At 47.4% G+C, this 18688-nt stretch overlaps 2 protein-coding genes across 4 annotated transcripts in view; one reads left to right on the forward strand and one right to left on the reverse strand.

Annotated features, from left to right (window-relative positions):
• Positions 1-4775: 4775 nt before the first annotated feature.
• Positions 4776-15671, reverse strand: taf1b (TATA box binding protein (Tbp)-associated factor, RNA polymerase I, B). The gene is made up of 15 exons (XM_079344045.1): positions 15464-15671; positions 14383-14481; positions 14085-14172; positions 12656-12753; positions 12451-12543; positions 12240-12345; positions 11275-11443; positions 8824-8923; positions 8603-8750; positions 8351-8525; positions 8163-8200; positions 7907-7994; positions 7719-7789; positions 7385-7613; positions 4776-5025 (listed from the first exon to the last, which is right to left on the reverse strand). The coding sequence occupies exons 1-15, from the start codon at positions 15479-15481 to the stop codon at positions 4791-4793; spliced, it is 1755 nt and encodes a 584-aa protein (XP_079200171.1). The 5' UTR covers positions 15482-15671; the 3' UTR covers positions 4776-4790.
• Positions 15672-16304: 633 nt separating this feature from the next.
• adam17b (ADAM metallopeptidase domain 17b) overlaps positions 16305-18688 on the forward strand; it is an 11413-nt gene continuing 9029 nt past the window's right edge. For all 3 annotated transcript variants that reach the window (XR_013778703.1, XM_079338710.1, XM_079338711.1), the window contains exon 1: positions 16305-16627. Coding sequence is in view for 2 of the 3 variants with exons in the window: in XM_079338710.1 (XP_079194836.1) it covers positions 16582-16627 (46 nt within the window). In the remaining variant the exon portion in view is untranslated. The remainder of the gene's footprint in view (positions 16628-18688) is intronic.

Raw genomic sequence — 18688 nt, forward strand, 5'->3', positions numbered from 1 at the left:
TGCATGCTAACTCAGTACCGATCGGTACGGTTTGGTTCGATTGCAAACTGGATTCCTGATCCAGTTTGCGTTGCGGATGACGATAGCAGCTATGTAAATAGCGTCGTATGATAGCTGATAGCAGCTAACAGCTAACCGCTAACAGCTAACTAATAAATTCAACAAAGGAGAAAAACGCTCCACAAACCAAACCAACGCTGGAGACATCCAGCAGGTCATCTCCTCTGTCACTGTCATGTGACTCTTTATTACAAGAACTCAATCCAGCTTTGTTTCAGAGAAGGCTGTGAGCGGCGAGGACAAATACACACGCTAACAATCAATGCTTTAAACACGCCCACCACCTAACACAGGAAGTGACCATTCTTTCAACCAATCAGAGGACTGCAGGGTTTAGCTCCACCTTTTCAGGTCGGCTCCACATTCTTGGCCCCCCAACGGAAGGGTCCCAAAAAGTGGGACGGTACGGATCGGTTATTTGGGAATCTTTGGAAACGCCACAAAATGCGCGCCGTACCGAGACGAACCGAGCCGGACCGCTCGGTGGAAACGGGGCTTAAGGCATCTGATCACCTATCCCTGTTCCTGACACCAGACTAAAAACTGCAGATAAAGACCCACAATAAAAAGTGTGGGAGTGAGGAGGCTTCCCCTGCAATGGACGGTTGTTTTGAGGACACCAGGTGGGAGCTCTTGGATCTCTCAAAGCCAGGAAGAGATGTAGTTTTGTTTGATTCCTTGTGCTGGTATCTTTAGCAGGGGTTGGGACATTATGCAGCCTAGAGCTAAGTGGCTGGATGAGGGTCAGCAATGCATGATGTGATGGTGTTGGTGTGAAAGAGACTAACAAGTGCTTAAATAAAATAAAACATGAGAAGCTATTATCAATATATAAAATAGAATTAAACACATAGTTCATGAAGCTCACAGCTGAGGGGAAGAAACTGTTGTTGTGTCCTGCTGATGGAGCGCAGCCTCTTAGCAGAGGGGAGAGTCGATGGAAGGATGGATAGACAGCTCCCTCCTTTTCTTCCTGTTCAGGATCTCCTTGATATCGCTGGTGATCCAGGGCTTGTTGTTCGGGAAGCAGCGCACAGTTTTAGTGGGAACCCTCTGACCTCTGACCCTGTGACCCCTGACCCTGTGACCCCCTCAATGTCCTCACCATGAGTCTCTCCCTCTGACCTCTGACCCTGTGACCCCCTCAATGTCCTCACCATGAGTCTCTCCCTGTGACCTCTGACCCTGTGACCCCTCGATATCATCACCATGAGTCTCTCCCTGTGACCCCTGACCCTGTGACCCCCTCAATGTCCTCACCATGAGTCTCTCCCTCTGACCTCTGACCCTGTGACCCCCTCAATGTCCTCACCATGAGTCTCTCCCTCTGACCTCTGACCCTGTGACCCCCTCAATGTCATCACCATGAGTCTTTCCCTCTGACCCCTGACCCTGTGACCCCCTCAATGTCCTCACCATGAGTCTCTCCCTCTGACCTCTGACCCTGTGACCCCCTCAATGTCCTCACCATGAGTCTCTCCCTCTGACCTCTGACCCTGTGACCCCCTCAATGTCATCACCATGAGTCTTTCCCTCTGACCCCTGACCCTGTGACCCCCTCAATGTCATCACCATGAGTCTCTCCCTCTGACCCCTGACCCTGTGACCCCCTCAATGTCCTCACCATGAGTCTCTCCCTCTGACCCCTGACCCTGTGACCCCCTCAATGTCCTCACCATGAGTCTCTCCCTCTGACCTCTGACCCTGTGACCCCCTCAATGTCATCACCATGAGTCTCTTGCAGTGGTCTCAAAACCGTCTCTGAGGGCCTCCTCTGCCTCCACTTTCTGAAGGTGCGTGTTGTTACCGGTTGTCTCTGGATCTTTGACTGTGCTCCTAAAGTACAGTCAAACTTTAAACAGTCTACTTTATACTTAGATAGATAAGTATCTATCTATCTATCTATCTATCTATCTATAATCTATCTATCTATAATCTATCTATCTATCTATCTATCTATCTATCTATAATCTATCTATCTATCTATCTATCTATCTATCTATCTATCTATCTATCTATCTATCTATAATCTATCTATCTATAATCTATCTATCTATCTATCTATCTATCTATCTATCTATCTATAATCTATCTATCTATCTATCTATCTATCTATAATCTATCTATCTATAATCTATCTATCTATCTATCTATCTATCTATCTATCTATAATCTATCTATCTATAATCTATCTATCTATCTATCTATCTATCTATCTATCTATCTATAATCTATCTATCTATCTATCTATCTATCTATCTATCTATCTATCTATCTATCTATCTATCTATAATCTATCTATCTATAATCTATCTATCTATCTATCTATCTATCTATCTATCTATCTATAATCTATCTATCTATCTATCTTTATACTTCTGCGTCGCGTCGATGACGTAGCTACGCTGTCGATGCAGACGCCTGCGCGGATCCTACGCTGTAGCCTGACACGCACCTCCAAAAAATCCTGACTACGCATCACGTCAATGTGAACTGACATCGACGTGACACCACACACACACACACACACACACACACACACACACACACACACACACACACACACACACACACGTTTAAGGGATTGTACTGGTAACTTTTATCCGACGGGATGGATATTTTTTGCAGTACATCCTGATGGACCGTTTCTCCTCGTCTGGGTGTTTGAGCTCCGATCATCTAGGAAATAGTAGATTAGTTAACTACAGCAGGTGACTTCTTCTTTTAGCCCCTTTTGTCACGTCCCTCTTCTGAGTAGCTCCTCCTTCTCCTATTGTGGGTTGTCTGTCTTTCCCTGTCAGTCTGATCCTCATGTTTCTCTTCCTGGTGGTGGGTGTGGTTTTCTCTCCTCAGGTGGCAGCAGGTGTGTCACATCAGCAATCAACCCGGGCTGTAAAAAAACAGCAGTTTGTCTTTGACTAGTCGCCAGATCGTCTCGACTACCATGTGTAGGGTTAGGGTCCTCGGCCCATGAAATAACTTTTTGTCGTTTTGAATTAGCATGTGGAGCTAACGTTTGTATTTTTGCCAGCTGCCTCAGATTGTTTCTCACTGGACACTTCACGACCCCCACTCACAGGATCCTGGGACTTCTCAGCACCCCTCCTTTTGGCCCCATGTTCTGAGTCTCTTTGTAAATAAATCCGGTTCACGTATCTCCACCTGTCTCTGTGTCGAGGACGCCCAACAGAGACATTCCTGCCGTATTGCTCTGACGAGGGGTCCGTCCAAGCTGCGGGGAGGCGGTGGTGTCATATACGCGGCTCAGCTCTAACTCTAGCCGGTTGGCACTTCCTCGTCCTTAATCACGGCGTTGACCTCTCGCGAGATGGCGAGCCACAGCCATAACTGTAAGGGTTGTGGGGTGCAGACCGAGGATGGACGTGTATCGTGTCCCACAGAAACCTTCCTAATGCAGAAATTGCTTTATTTTAACAACACGGTTCTTCAAGGCCCACTACCGGGTGTTTGAAAGGACTAGGGTCGCTTCGCCCACTGGGTCCCGGCAGGCGAAGCGCCTCCGAGGGGCGGAGCCTGGCTTTGGCTCTGGGTACCCCCTTCCTGTCCCTCCTCTCATGATAATGTTGCCTGATTTAAATATGGAGGCAGAGGGGGAAGAGCAGGTCGAGTGGATGACCTCCTTCCATGGCAAGAGGAGGTGGCCCCTGCTCCTGAGGAGGTAGACGAGCTCTGCCTATTCAGAGAGCTGATGGGAGCTGATGGGAGCCCAGGCATTAGGGGTAGATACCACAAGAGGCCGGGCCCCTGGCCCCGGCCCCTGGCCCCTACTGCTTCTCCCTTTTTCCCCACATCACTTCTGGCCATGTGAATAAAAAACCCCTCAGGCTGAGAACAAGGTGAGCGTGTCAATCTGAGGGTGATCCACAGGGTTTCATTCTTTGGTATTATGTGACTGAAATGAGACAACTTGTCTGAATGTTATAAAACCAAATCTTGAGTCTTCTAAAAGTATCATGAGCTTGATAAGTTAACATGCTGATTACTATGAAACTCACTTTAAACATCTGGTTTCCTTATGAGCTTTAAAGTTTCTTCATTTACAGAGATTTTCTTCTTCATCTGTAATTAGTGAAATTGTCTGTCTTGAATAGCAACCAGTCTCAAACATCCCATAATAGTCGGCTCCATGTATGTTAATATATTACAGATGTTATAAAGCGATCTGTTATTATAATAGGCGTTCTCTGCACGCCGTCTGAAGAGCTCACACATTTTGGTATGAAAAGGTTAAAGGTCAGACTGTTTGCTCATTAACATAAATCAGGTGTATGAATAGTTTTTATTAGAGCCTCCAACATGTTTCACGTGTGTAAGGCAACATTATGAATGTAATGTTGTTTGAAGCAGAGCATGAATGAACCTGCTGCTTGTGTGTGTGTGTGTGTGTGTGTCACCCCCTGCTGGTCACAGTGTGTCACTGCAGCTCTCTGCAGTTCCTTTGTCTTCATTGTTTCAGTTCAGCTGCAGAACAAAAGCAGCAGCAGGAGGGTGAAATATCAGAGAGGAGATTTATGTGCCCATTGGGTTAGGGTTAGTGACTGAGTAATAAAGCTTCATGAAGTTTGATCATTTATCTCCTAAATATTCATGCAAGGTCAAATAAGCAGTCACACCAGCGTTGCCTTATGTGAAACGTAAGATAACATAATGATTGATTGTCTGTCAAAGCAACAATGGGGAAAAAGATTTTATGTTCTGAACTCAAATAACTAAAACTGTTCCACTGAAGGTTTCCCCGGAAGAGTTCTGGTCCTGGTTTCAGTTCTGGTCCTGGTCTTCCTCCTACGAGGTGATTTGTCACTGAAAACTCGTCTTTCCACACTCAGCACCTCCTCGTACAGATACTCCGGCTTCACATCCAGCAGGAAGCTGAAGAGCTGCAGCAGCCAGACGAACGTCCGCGGCAGCGTTGGCTCCACCTCCAAGTAATGACTCCGACACTTCCTTTGCAGAAGAAGAAGAAGAAGAGCTCTCATTGGTCCCAATTAGCAGGTAAACAGGCTGTAACGTCTGCAGCAGGTAAACAGGCTGTAACGTCTGCAGCAGGTAAACAGGCTGTAACGTCTGCAGCAGGTAAACAGGCTGTAACGTCTGCAGCAGGTAAACAGACTGTAACGTCTGCAGCAGGTAAACAGACTGTAACGTCTGCAGCAGGTAAACAGGCTGTAACGTCTGCAGCAGGTAAACAGACTGTAACGTCTGCAGCAGGTAAACAGGCTGTAACGTCTGCAGCAGGTAAACAGACTGTAACGTCTGCAGCAGGTAAACAGGCTGTAACGTCTGCAGCAGGTAAACAGACTGTAACGTCTGCAGCAGGTAAACAGGCTGTAACGTCTGCAGCAGGTAAACAGACTGTAACGTCTGCAGCAGGTAAACAGACTGTAACGTCTGCAGCAGGTAAACAGACTGTAACGTCTGCAGCAGGTAAACAGGCTGTAACGTCTGCAGCAGGTAAACAGGCTGTAACGTCTGCAGCAGGTAAACAGACTGTAACGTCTGCAGCAGGTAAACAGGCTGTAACGTCTGCAGCAGGTAAACAGGCTGTAACGTCTGCAGCAGATAAACAGGCTGTAACGTCTGCAGCAGGTAAACAGGCTGTAACGTCTGCAGCAGGTAAACAGACTGTAACGTCTGCAGCAGGTAAACAGGCTGTAACGTCTGCAGCAGGTAAACAGGCTGTAACGTCTGCAGCAGGTAAACAGGCTGTAACGTCTGCAGCAGGTAAACGGACTGTAACGTCTGCAGCAGGTAAACGGACTGTAACGTCTGCAGCAGGTAAACAGGCTGTAACGTCTGCAGCAGGTAAACAGGCTGTAACGTCTGCAGCAGGTAAACAGGCTGTAACGTCTGCAGCAGGTAAACAGACTGTAACGTCTGCAGCAGGTAAACAGGCTGTAACGCCTGCAGCAGGTAAACAGACTGTAACGTCTGCAGCAGGTAAACAGGCTGTAACGTCTGCAGCAGGTAAACAGGCTGTAACGTCTGCAGCAGGTAAACAGACTGTAACGTCTGCAGCAGGTAAACAGGGCTGTAACGTCTGCAGCAGGTAAACAGACTGTAACGTCTGCAGCAGGTAAACAGACTGTAACGTCTGCAGCAGGTAAACAGACTGTAACGTCTGCAGCAGGTAAACAGACTGTAACGTCTGCAGCAGGTAAACAGACTGTAACGTCTGCAGCAGGTAAACAGGCTGTAACGTCTGCAGCAGGTAAACAGGCTGTAACGTCTGCAGCAGGTAAACAGACTGTAACGTCTGCAGCAGGTAAACAGGCTGTAACGTCTGCAGCAGGTAAACAGACTGTAACGTCTGCAGCAGGTAAACAGACTGTAACGTCTGCAGCAGGTAAACAGACTGTAACGTCTGCAGCAGGTAAACAGGCTGTAACGTCTGCAGCAGGTAAACAGACTGTAACGTCTGCAGCAGGTAAACAGACTGTAACGTCTGCAGCAGGTAAACAGGCTGTAACGTCTGCAGCAGGTAAACAGGCTGTAACGTCTGCAGCAGGTAAACAGACTGTAACGTCTGCAGCAGGTAAACAGGCTGTAACGTCTGCAGGTAAACAGACTGTAACGTCTGCAGCAGGTAAACAGGCTGTAACGTCTGCAGCAGGTAAACAGGCTGTAACGTCTGCAGCAGGTAAACAGACTGTAACGTCTGCAGCAGGTAAACAGGCTGTAACGTCTGCAGCAGGTAAACAGGCTGTAACGTCTGCAGCAGGTAAACAGGCTGTAACGTCTGCAGCAGGTAAACAGGCTGTAACGTCTGCAGCAGGTAAACAGACTGTAACGTCTGCAGCAGGTAAACAGACTGTAACGTCTGCAGCAGGTAAACAGGCTGTAACGTCTGCAGCAGGTAAACAGGCTGTAACGTCTGCAGCAGGTAAACAGACTGTAACGTCTGCAGCAGGTAAACAGGCTGTAACGTCTGCAGCAGGTAAACAGACTGTAACGTCTGCAGCAGGTAAACAGACTGTAACGTCTGCAGCAGGTAAACAGACTGTAACGTCTGCAGCAGGTAAACAGACTGTAACGTCTGCAGCAGGTAAACAGGCTGTAACGTCTGCAGCAGGTAAACAGACTGTAACGTCTGCAGCAGGTAAACAGACTGTAACGTCTGCAGCAGGTAAACAGACTGTAACGTCTGCAGCAGGTAAACAGGCTGTAACGTCTGCAGCAGGTAAACAGGCTGTAACGTCTGCAGCAGGTAAACAGGCTGTAACGTCTGCAGCAGGTAAACAGACTGTAACGTCTGCAGCAGGTAAACGGGTTGTTATTTTTTCTTGTCTCTTCACAGCTGACCTACCCGCTGAAGCAGGGTTTCAGTGATGGATGCCAGTATGTCGGGTTAGACGGGGTCAGAAAGTCATTTTTCAGGCTCACAGCTCCACCCAGTTTCATGTGGTGCATACTGGGACCATCAGCTCCGGTCTCGTCCCCCCAACTGAACCTGAAGCTGGACGGACTAACTGGCTCTGCAGCCGCCCGCCTGGAGGAGAGCTTCTGGAAACAGAGCTGCAGCTGCTCGGCTATCCCTGCACACAAACAAACTTTGAGCCCACTTTTAACAGCATCACGTTTAATATCATTTCATCATCATCGTGTCAGTCAAAGACTTCTTCTCTAACGCAGATTCTTACGTCTCTTTTTGGTCATGACGTATCGCTCCTTCTTGTTCATGTAAAGAGGCTTCTTTGATCTCCACTGTTTCCTGTCAATCAAGAGAAACAGAAAATAAAACACTGTAAACACAAGTGATGGACTTTGGTGGAACAACAGATATTTTAAAGTCCTCTACTGTCTGTGTTTTAAGGTCCTCGTGTCTCACCTCGCAAACTCTCTGTCTCTCCTGTCCTGAGCTCGGATCAGAGTGGCCTGCAAAAGTCTGAACCACCTCCTCAAACTGAACACGCTTCCTGTCAAACAACTTCAACTTTATTTCACCGTTAAGAAGAAACCGAAGCATTCATGTTCAGAACGACAGTATTCACTTTTCTTATTTCTTTCTTTAAAGGATTTTCAAAATATGGAGGTTTTTTTTTTCCAACATCATGATAAGTTTTCATATTTATTTACGAGCTCACCTGGGTCATCTTGATCACCCGCATCATTTGATAAATCCCTGAAATACACAAAAATCCACCTTGAATAAACTCTCCAAACACGTCGTTACAAACTTCACTTAAATATTCTGATGTCCTTCCGGATTCTTCTCGGATGAAAATGTTCCCTGGACGTAATTAAATCCTTGTAAAGGTCGAATCACAGTTACCACTCCGTGTGGTCGTCCAGGCCAAAGACCAGCTTCATGGTGACGATCAGCAGGGCCGCGGTCTGCACGTCGTACCGTGGCAGTGCGGGGCGAGACGAAGGATCGAACGTGTGGAGCGTTTGATCTGCCATGTCGGCACGCTCCACCAACCTGCAGAGCCACGGGTGGAGCTCATCTGAAATTATATTCACCATCATCAAAATGTTGCAGAGTCAGCTAATAAGACGAACACATCGAACAGTCATCTGTTACCAGGCAGATTAGCATCCTTTAGGTAGCGCAGGCTGAGCAGGGCGGGGTGCAGCAGACTCTGACAGCTGATTGGAGGAAAAGCAGGAAGTTTGAGGAACAGAATGAGGGTGAGCGCTTCCTGATGCACGGCCCGGTGTGATGGGACGCTCTGAGGAGGAAACCAAAGCACGTCAAACAAATGGCGTCTGACAGGAGACCCGAGCAGAGAATAAAGATCTGACCTCCACTCTGAAGATCAGCGAGTCTTTGCCTTCCAGCTTCATCTCTTCAGGAAGTTCCTCGTAAGCGTTGATGTACGGGACGTGACCTTCGTTCACCAACCTGAAACCACCCGACAGGACCAGGACCTTCAAAGACTTAGCAGGACTGAAATGGAGCGCTTCAAGGTGTGTGTGTGTCTAGTTACCTGAGCAGGTGTGTGTGTGTGTTTGGTTACCTGAACAGGTGTGTGTGTGTGTTTAGTTACCTGAGCAGGTGTGTGTGTGTGTTTAGTTACCTGAACAGGTGTGTGTGTGTGTCTAGTTACCTGAACAGGTGTGTGTGTGTGTTTAGTTACCTGAACAGGTGTGTGTGTGTGTCTAGTTACCTGAACAGGTGTGTGTGTGTGTCTAGTTACCTGAACAGGTGTGTGTGTGTGTTTAGTTACCTGAACAGGTGTGTGTGTGTGTGTCTAGTTACCTGAACAGGTGTGTGTGTGTGTTTAGTTACCTGAACAGGTGTGTGTGTGTGTTTAGTTACCTGAACAGGTGTGTGTGTGTGTTTAGTTACCTGAGCAGGTGTGTGTGTGTGTTTAGTTACCTGAACAGGTGTGTGTGTGTGTCTAGTTACCTGAACAGGTGTGTGTGTGTGTTTAGTTACCTGAGCAGGTGTGTGTGTGTGTTTAGTTACCTGAGCAGGTGTGTGTGTGTGTTTGGTTACCTGAGCAGGTGTGTGTGTGTGTTTGGTTACCTGAACAGGTGTGTGTGTGTTTAGTTACCTGAACAGGTGTGTGTGTGTCTAGTTACCTGAACAGGTGTGTGTGTGTGTGTCTAGTTACCTGAACAGGTGTGTGTGTGTGTGTCTAGTTACCTGAACAGGTGTGTGTGTGTCTAGTTACCTGAACAGGTGTGTGTGTGTGTTTAGTTACCTGAACAGGTGTGTGTGTGTGTTTAGTTACTTGAACAGGTGTGTGTGTGTGTGTCTAGTTACCTGAACAGGTGTGTGTGTGTGTCTAGTTACCTGAACAGGTGTGTGTGTGTCTAGTTACCTGAACAGGTGTGTGTGTGTGTGTCTAGTTACCTGAACAGGTGTGTGTGTGTCTAGTTACCTGAACAGGTGTGTGTGTGTCTAGTTACCTGAACAGGTGTGTGTGTGTGTGTCTAGTTACCTGAACAGGTGTGTGTGTGTCTAGTTACCTGAACAGGTGTGTGTGTGTGTGTCTAGTTACCTGAACAGGTGTGTGTGTGTCTAGTTACTTGAACAGGTGTGTGTGTGTCTAGTTACTTGAACAGGTGTGTGTGTGTGTGTGTTTAGTTACCTGAACAGGTGTGTGTGTGTTTAGTTACTTGAACAGGTGTGTGTGTGTGTTTGGTTACTTGAACAGGTGTGTGTGTGTTTAGTTACTTGAACAGGTGTGTGTGTGTGTGTTTGGTTACCTGAACAGGTGTGTGTGTGTGTGTTTAGTTACCTGAACAGGTGTGTGTGTGTTTAGTTACCTGAACAGGTGTGTGTGTGTCTAGTTACCTGAACAGGTGTGTGTGTGTGTTTAGTTACCTGAACAGGTGTGTGTGTGTTTGGTTACCTGAACAGGTGTGTGTGTGTGTTTGGTTACCTGAACAGGTGTGTGTGTGTGTTTAGTTACCTGAACAGGTGTGTGTGTGTGTTTAGTTACCTGAACAGGTGTGTGTGTGTTTGGTTACCTGAACAGGTGTGTGTGTGTGTTTGGTTACCTGAACAGGTGTGTGTGTGTGTTTGGTTACCTGAACAGGTGTGTGTGTGTGTTTGGTTACCTGAACAGGTGTGTGTGTGTGTGTTTGGTTACCTGAACAGGTGTGTGTGTGTGTTTAGTTACCTGAACAGGTGTGTGTGTGTGTGTTTGGTTACCTGAACAGGTGTGTGTGTGTGTGTTTGGTTACCTGAACAGGTGTGTGTGTGTGTGTTTAGTTACCTGAACAGGTGTGTGTGTGTTTAGTTACCTGAACAGGTGTGTGTGTGTGTTTGGTTACCTGAACAGGTGTGTGTGTGTGTGTGTTTAGTTACCTGAACAGGTGTGTGTGTTTAGTTACCTGAACAGGTGTGTGTGTTTAGTTACCTGAACAGGTGTGTGTGTGTGTGTGTGTTTAGTTACCTGAACAGGTGTGTGTGTTTAGTTACCTGAACAGGTGTGTGTGTGTGTGTGTGTTTAGTTACCTGAACAGGTGTGTGTGTTTAGTTACCTGAACAGGTGTGTGTGTTTAGTTACCTGAACAGGTGTGTGTGTGTGTGTGTGTTTAGTTACCTGAACAGGTGTGTGTGTTTAGTTACCTGAACAGGTGTGTGTGTGTTTAGTTACCTGAGCAGGTGTGTGTGTGTGTTTGGTTACCTGAACAGGTGTGTGTGTTTAGTTACCTGAACAGGTGTGTGTGTTTAGTTACCTGAACAGGTGTGTGTGTGTGTGTGTGTTACCTGAACAGGTGTGTGTGTGTGTGTGTTACCTGAGCAGGTCGCTCAGTGTTAGCGGCTCGCGGCTCCAGGTGAGGGCGATGTGGAGAAGAGCGAGAGTCTTCTTCATACTCATCAGACCGTGGCTTCGCCTCCGCTGCGTCGACAGGTAAGAGGCGGCGTCCACCGATCCTGAACAGACTGACCAATCACTGTGGCTCTCTGGGAAAATAACAAAGATGACTTTCACACTGAACAGAGATTAAAAACAACAAGTGTTAAAATCCTTTAATCCCTAAATGAGCATTAGAACCTCACGTCCACGTCAAAGGGTTACATGTTAAACATGTTAGGGTTAGGGTTACATGTTAAACATGTTAGGGTTAGGGTTACATGTTAAACATGTTAGGGTTACATGTTAAACATGTTAGGGTTAGGGTTACATGTTAAACATGTTAGGGTTAAGGTTACATGTTAAACATGTTAGGGTTAGGGTTACATGTTAAACATGTTAGGGTTAGGGTTACATGTTAAACATGTTAGGGTTAGGGTTACATGTTAAACATGTTAGGGTTAAGGTTACATGTTAAACATGTTAGGGTTAGGGTTACATGTTAAACATGTTAATCTTCTACGTTTTACATGTTAACTCAGGGGTGTCCAAAGTGCGGCCCGGGGGCCATTTGTGGCCCTTGAGTGGATTTTTTGTGGCCCTTGACTTCAAATCGAAGAATCAGAAAATTTTGGCCCCAGGCCTCATCAGATGGCATATTTTGTTATTTTTTTCTTTTTCATGTTAGCGAGGGAGACCTATAAAAGCCTGACTATTCTTTCCAAAAAATTAGAATATAACAGTTTCCCACTGCAATTAGTTATTGTGTATTTACATTACAAAAAGTTCCTTCCAATATTTAAAAAAAACAAACAAAAAAACCCTGTGGCCCGTGAGCGATTCTAACGTGACAATTTTGGCCCGCAAGAAAAAAAGTTTGGACACCACTGTGTTAACTGATTGTACCTGCGTTTGATCCCGCCGTGCTGGGCAGGTTTGTCTCTCCATCCGTTTCACTGGCCGACATGACGAACGACTCTGAGCCACTTTCTGAGTCTGAGCCCGGCCGTCTCTGAAGACAAACATTTAACCATCAAATCCATCATCACCATCACGACCATCACATGACATTTATAATAAGAACGTTTATGAACACAAGCGTCTGTCAAGAACTGACCAGTTTAAACTGGGTGCTCCTCACTGGTGTGTGTGTGAAAGCCTGACGACTCTTCTGCAGGTAGAGTCTCCACAGCTCACACAGCACCTGGTCCTGAAACACACACACACACACACACACACACACACACACACACACACACACACCATCAAAACCATCATCATCATCATCACCATCATCATCATCACCATCTTCATCATCAGACCTTGAATTGTGTTTGGACTCCGAGTCTCAGCAGAGCGTCGGCTTGATTCTTCAGGATGAATTGGAAACCTTCACAGATCATCCAGAGCCGGCCGCGTTCTAAACACAAACAAATGAATCGTAAATTAAAGTGTTGTTGACAATGAATTTCAATCTTCATCACGTTTGAATTAATGCATAAACTTATAAATGGTTCTAACTTTTAATTACATACCAACATATAAAGTCATTGAAGAATCCGAGCTGGGTACACTCGCTCCCCCCTTAAACCCAAACTACAGGAATTTAATCCCATCCCATAATTTAAGTCCAAAGGTGTTTAAATGAATCCTCTTCCAAACGTTGCCTGAAGAAGTAAAAAGCCAGCCATTTATAGAATGACACTAAATGATATCCAGGTATATATGGGAGAGCCTCACATGCTAACCCTAACCCTCACATGCTAACCCTAACCCTCACATGCTAACCCTAACACAGGACCCTCACATGCTAACCCTAACATGCTAACCCTAACATGCTAACCCTAACACAGGACCCTAACATGCTAACCCTAACACAGGACCCTCACATGCTAACCCTAACCCTCACATGCTAACCCTAACACAGGACCCTAACATGCTAACCCTAACCCTCACATGCTAACCCTAACACAGGACCCTAACATGCTAACCCTAACACAGGACCCTCACATACTAACCCTAACCCTCACATGCTAACCCTAACACAGGACCCTCACATACTAACCCTAACCCTCACATGCTAACCCTAACACAGGACCCTCACATGCTAACCCTAACACAGGACCCTCACATGCTAACCCTCACATGCTAACCCTCACATGCTAACCCTAACACAGGACCCTCACATGCTAACCCTAACACAGGACCCTCACATGCTAACCCTCACATGCTAACCCTAACACAGCTTCAGGGATTTATAATGGCAGACCACTACAAGCAGTAGAAGGATCGAGGTGCCCAAACTCCTAAGACAAAAGATTCACTACTTAGGCAGGGCGAGGTGTTACAGCCTACTGCACACAAGGGGGTGCTAAAGAGCTTTCAGAGGAAGAGCCAAGAATATTATCTGGAACAACAAGATGTTATAGATTCCTCCAAATGAGACCCCCATGACCCCCCCCCCCCCCCCCCCCAGTAAGAATCCAGGATTCACCAGATACAGAGAAATGCTGTTGACATGGTTAAACGGACATCAGCGTTTATATTCCCTTCCTGGGAAAGCAGTGGTTAGTGTCCCATATATGGAGTCTGTAGTCCTTAACGCCGGCAATCCGGGTTCGAATCCAACCAGTGTCAATTCCCACTCTCTGATTACCATCTTTAATCCTATCTCTCCAATCAAGGCACAAAACCCCAAAAACTAATCTTAAGAGAAAAGAAAAATGAAATAGTGAGGAGCGAAACACCGACCGCTCCTCTTGGTCCTGCTCCCTCTGCCGATGGTGGAGATTCTGGAGGAGCCGGGAGTGAAGGTCGGGTCCACCACCTCTCTGGTTCTCTGAAGACAAAAGGAAACGGTGACAGGATGTAAATAAGAACTGAAGCCTGAGTGACGTCCCCTGCCTGTTCCTGCAGGGGGCGCTGGAGTCCCTCGAGTGGTGGTCTCCATGCTGGAATGGATCCATCTGTCGATCTCACGCTACATCATCACCTCACTCCTGAACAAGACCCCGAGACCGGTCTGAGTGAGTCATCTGTTGTTGTTTACCTCAATGACGTTGAGACAGGACCGACAGTAGAACCGACCCTCGTCTGAAACGCCCCAATCCACCGCTGAGCACTGGGCGCAGGACTCCGTGTACCCGGCCTGCAGAGACACAAAGGTTAATCAGGATCTCTTCTGTCAGGACCACTGAAGCCAGATCACCCAAAGAGACCCTGATCTGTGGATGCTGCTTTGTAGTACTGACCCCCTAAAGAAGAGACCCGGGTCTGTTGACCTCGCTTCATAGTACTGACCCTTAAGAAGAGCAACACAAAGGTAGAGGTGAGAAACGCCAGGGGTCTGGACTACAAAGCAGGCTTGGGGTCTGGACTACAAAGCAGGCTTGGGGTCTGGACTACGAAGCAGGCTTGGGGTCTGGACTACGAAGCAGGCTTGGGGTCTGGACTACAAAGCAGGCTTGGGGTCTGGACTACGAAGCAGGCTTGGGGTCTGGACTACGAAGCAGGCTTGGGGTCTGGACTACGAAGCAGGCTTGGGGTCTGGACTACAAAGCAGGCTTGGGGTCTGGACTACGAAGCAGGCTTGGGGTCTGGACTACAAAGCAGGCTTGGGGTCTGGACTACAAAGCAGGCTTGGGGTCTGGACTACAAAGCAGGCTTGGGGTCTGGACTACGAAGCAGGCTTGGGGTCTGGACTACAAAGCAGGCTTGGGGTCTGGACTACGAAGCAGGCTTGGGGTCTGGACTACAAAGCAGGCTTGGGGTCTGGACTACAAAGCAGGCTTGGGGTCTGGACTACAAAGCAGGCTTGGGGTCTGGACTACAAAGCAGGCTTGGGGTCTGGACTACGAAGCAGGCTTGGGGTCAGCGAGGTCACTTCAGAGTTAATGCTGGGACTTCAGTCCTGAACCCAAATCCTGCTTGGTAGTCCAGAGTCCAGGTGAGAACCACCTGAAGGATTAGTTCACTGAAACATCAGATACTGTAAATAAAAACATAGATTTAGTTCATATAGATTCTCGTCAGTTTGACACTAGTTTGTATTTGGAGTCACGTGACGGCTAACTATGAGCCACACGTGAGCCAGCGCGTAGATTTATGGGCTTCCGGTCTCTCAGATTTACCGTCACTTCTTCGTCCATCTTCACCGGAAGCTGCCCGTTAATCTGTCCGGTGTAAACCCCGCAGGTCACTGATCAGCCGTTCGTGGTCCGCACGTGCAGCGTTCAGGTTTGTTTTGGGTCTATTTTTCTTCTTCTCTGATCTTTGTTTGAGATCCTGCAGTGACGCGCTCTGCTGCCCCCGGAGGTAGCGCCGGGAACTACAACCTTCAGACCCTGTCAAAAGGTGTCATGAGAGTTAACGCGAGACTCCACGTAAAGTCCGTGAAGATGACGTCATCACACGCAGAAACTTTAAGGGCTGTATTATTCGGATTATCTCTCCTCCTTTCAGATCCCCCATCCTCCAGAAAAGCCCCCTAACCCTCTGAATGACCTCCGGCCTGTGACCTTCACATGTCTCATGATGAAGGTCATCAGAGAATCCCAGGTGACCACGCTCCAATCAGCTCATTGTGCAGGCAGAGGCGTCACCATCCACACACACCTGGAGCAGCCCAACACCTGAGCCAGACTCCTGTTTGTCACCTCTGCAACCCTAACCCTGCAGCCCCACGTCTGACTCAGCCCGCTTTCATCTGGGACCCGGACCAACAGATCACAGAGAGTTCTGGTCAACAACACCTGATCCAGACTCCCGTTTGTCGCATTCAAAACGTTTTTGACTTTTTATTTGGAGCATATTTGATTATTGTTATTGTTATTCTTTCTGATGGTGCTCTTTCTTCTGAAGGTCTGAATATCTAACCTTGTGTTTACCACTGAACTCCAGTAAAGGTTTTTTTGTATTAATTTCACGCTTCCATATTTATTTAAACTTTGCGCTCTTATTGTGAAGGCAAAGCTTCCGCCGGATATGATCCGTCTGTGCGGTTCTAACTTGACTGGGATCTTCCTGGTTCTGGACTGGTCGCGTCTCCTCTCCTGCTGGATGAACTAGTTTTTAAGAGTCCAGCTGCAGTTCAGGAACTTGTTCTCAGAGAAAGTCTCCAAGTCTCAGTTCGGGTCCGGGTTTAGTTTAGTCCAAGTTTAAAGTCTGAAATCTGAACAAACAAACGACGGCGATTAAAAACATCAAAGATTAAAAACATGAGACCGAAGTCCTGTTTCTATCTGTTGTCATGGTTTTAACGGAAGCTGCAGTTTCTCCTCCAGAGGAAACTTTCAGTGAGTCAACATTTATTTTACTTTATATTCACTTTGTGTTTGAACAGTGACGTCACTCCCGCAGGTAAACTTCACACCTGCACACAAAGAAGTTCAGATGCTAAACTAGTGTTAGCCAGTGGAGCTAAATAATAATAATAATAAAATGAACATTAAAAAACACAAATTAAAGGAAGATTTATGAGATCAGACTGAAGGGGGGGGGGGGGGGTTAGAGTCAGTATTACAGGGGGGGGGTTAGGGTCAGTATTACAGGGGGGGGGTTAGAGTCAGTATTACAGGGGGGGGTTAGGGTCAGTATTACAGGTGTTGGGGGGGGTAGGGTTAGAGTCAGTATTACAGGTGTTGGGGGGGGGGGTTAGGGTTAGAGTCAGTATTACAGGTGTTGGGGGGGTTAGGGTTAGAGTCAGTATTACAGGTGTTGGGGGGGTAGGGTCAGTATTACAGGTGTTGGGGGGGTAGGGTTAGAGTCAGTATTACAGGTGTTGGGGGGGGGTAGGGTTAGAGTCAGTATTACAGATGTTGGGGGGGTAGGGTTAGAGTCAGTATTACAGGGGGGGGGGGTAGGGTTAGAGTCAGTATTACAGATGTGAGGTTGGGGGGGTAGGGTTAGAGTCAGTATTACAGATGTTGGGGGGTAGGGTTAGAGTCAGTATTACAGATGTTGGGGGGGTAGGGTTAGAGTCAGTATTACAGATGTTGGGGGGTAGGGTTAGAGTCAGTATTACAGATGTTGGGGGGGGTAGGGTTAGAGTCAGTATTACAGATGTTGGGGGGGGTAGGGTTAGAGTCAGTATTACAGATGTTGGGGGGGGGGGTAGGGTTAGAGTCAGTATTACAGATGTTGGGGGGGTAGGGTTAGAGTCAGTATTACAGGTGTTGGGGGGGGTAGGGTTAGAGTCAGTATTACAGGTGTTGGGGGGGGTAGGGTTAGAGTCAGTATTACAGATGTGAGGTTGGGGGGTAGGGTTAGAGTCAGTATTACAGATGTTGGGGGGGGGTAGGGTTAGAGTCAGTATTACAGATGTGAGGTTGGGGGGGTAGGAGGTTAGAGTCAGTATTACAGATGTTGGGGGGGTAGGGTTAGAGTCAGTATTACAGATGTTGGGGGGGTAGGGTTAGAGTCAGTATTACAGATGTTGGGGGGGGTAGGGTTAGAGTCAGTATTACAGATGTTGGGGGGGTAGGGTTAGAGTCAGTATTACAGATGTTGGGGGGGGTAGGGTTAGAGTCAGTATTACAGGTGTTGGGGGGGGTAGGGTTAGAGTCCAGTATTACAGATGTTGGGGGGGGTAGGGTTAGAGTCAGTATTACAGGTGTTGGGGGGGGGTAGGGTTAGAGTCAGTATTACAAGGGGGGGTAGGGTTAGAGTCAGTATTACAGATGTTGGGGGGGTAGGGTTAGAGTCAGTATTACAGATGTTGGGGGGGGGTAGGGTTAGAGTCAGTATTACAGGTGTTGGGGGGGTAGGGTTAGAGTCAGTATTACAGGTGTTGGGGGGGTAGGGTTAGAGTCAGTATTACAGGTGTTGGGGGGTTAGGGTTAGAGTCAGTATTACAGATGTTGGGGGGGTAGGGTTAGAGTCAGTATTACAGGGGGGGGGTAGGGTTAGAGTCAGTATTACAGGTGTTGGGGGGGTAGGGTTAGAGTCAGTATTACAGATGTTGGGGGGGTAGGGTTAGAGTCAGTATTACAGATGTTGGGGGGTAGGGTTAGAGTCAGTATTACAGATGTTGGGGGGGTAGGGTTAGAGTCAGTATTACAGATGTTGGGGGGGTAGGGTTAGAGTCAGTATTACAGATGTTGGGGGGGTAGGGTTAGAGTCAGTATTACAGATGTTGGGGGGTAGGGTTAGAGTCAGTATTACAGATGTTGGGGGGGTAGGGTTAGAGTCAGTATTACAGATGTTGGGGGGGTAGGGTTAGAGTCAGTATTACAGGTGTTGGGGGGGGTAGGGTTAGAGTCAGTATTACAGATGTTGGGGGGGTAGGGTTAGAGTCAGTATTACAGGGGGGGGTAGGGTTAGAGTCAGTATTACAGATGTTGGGGGGGTAGGGTTAG

Source organism: Symphodus melops (assembly GCF_947650265.1).
Source record: "Symphodus melops genome assembly, chromosome: 1".
In the NCBI taxonomy this organism is placed as follows: Eukaryota; Metazoa; Chordata; class Actinopteri; order Labriformes; family Labridae; genus Symphodus; species Symphodus melops.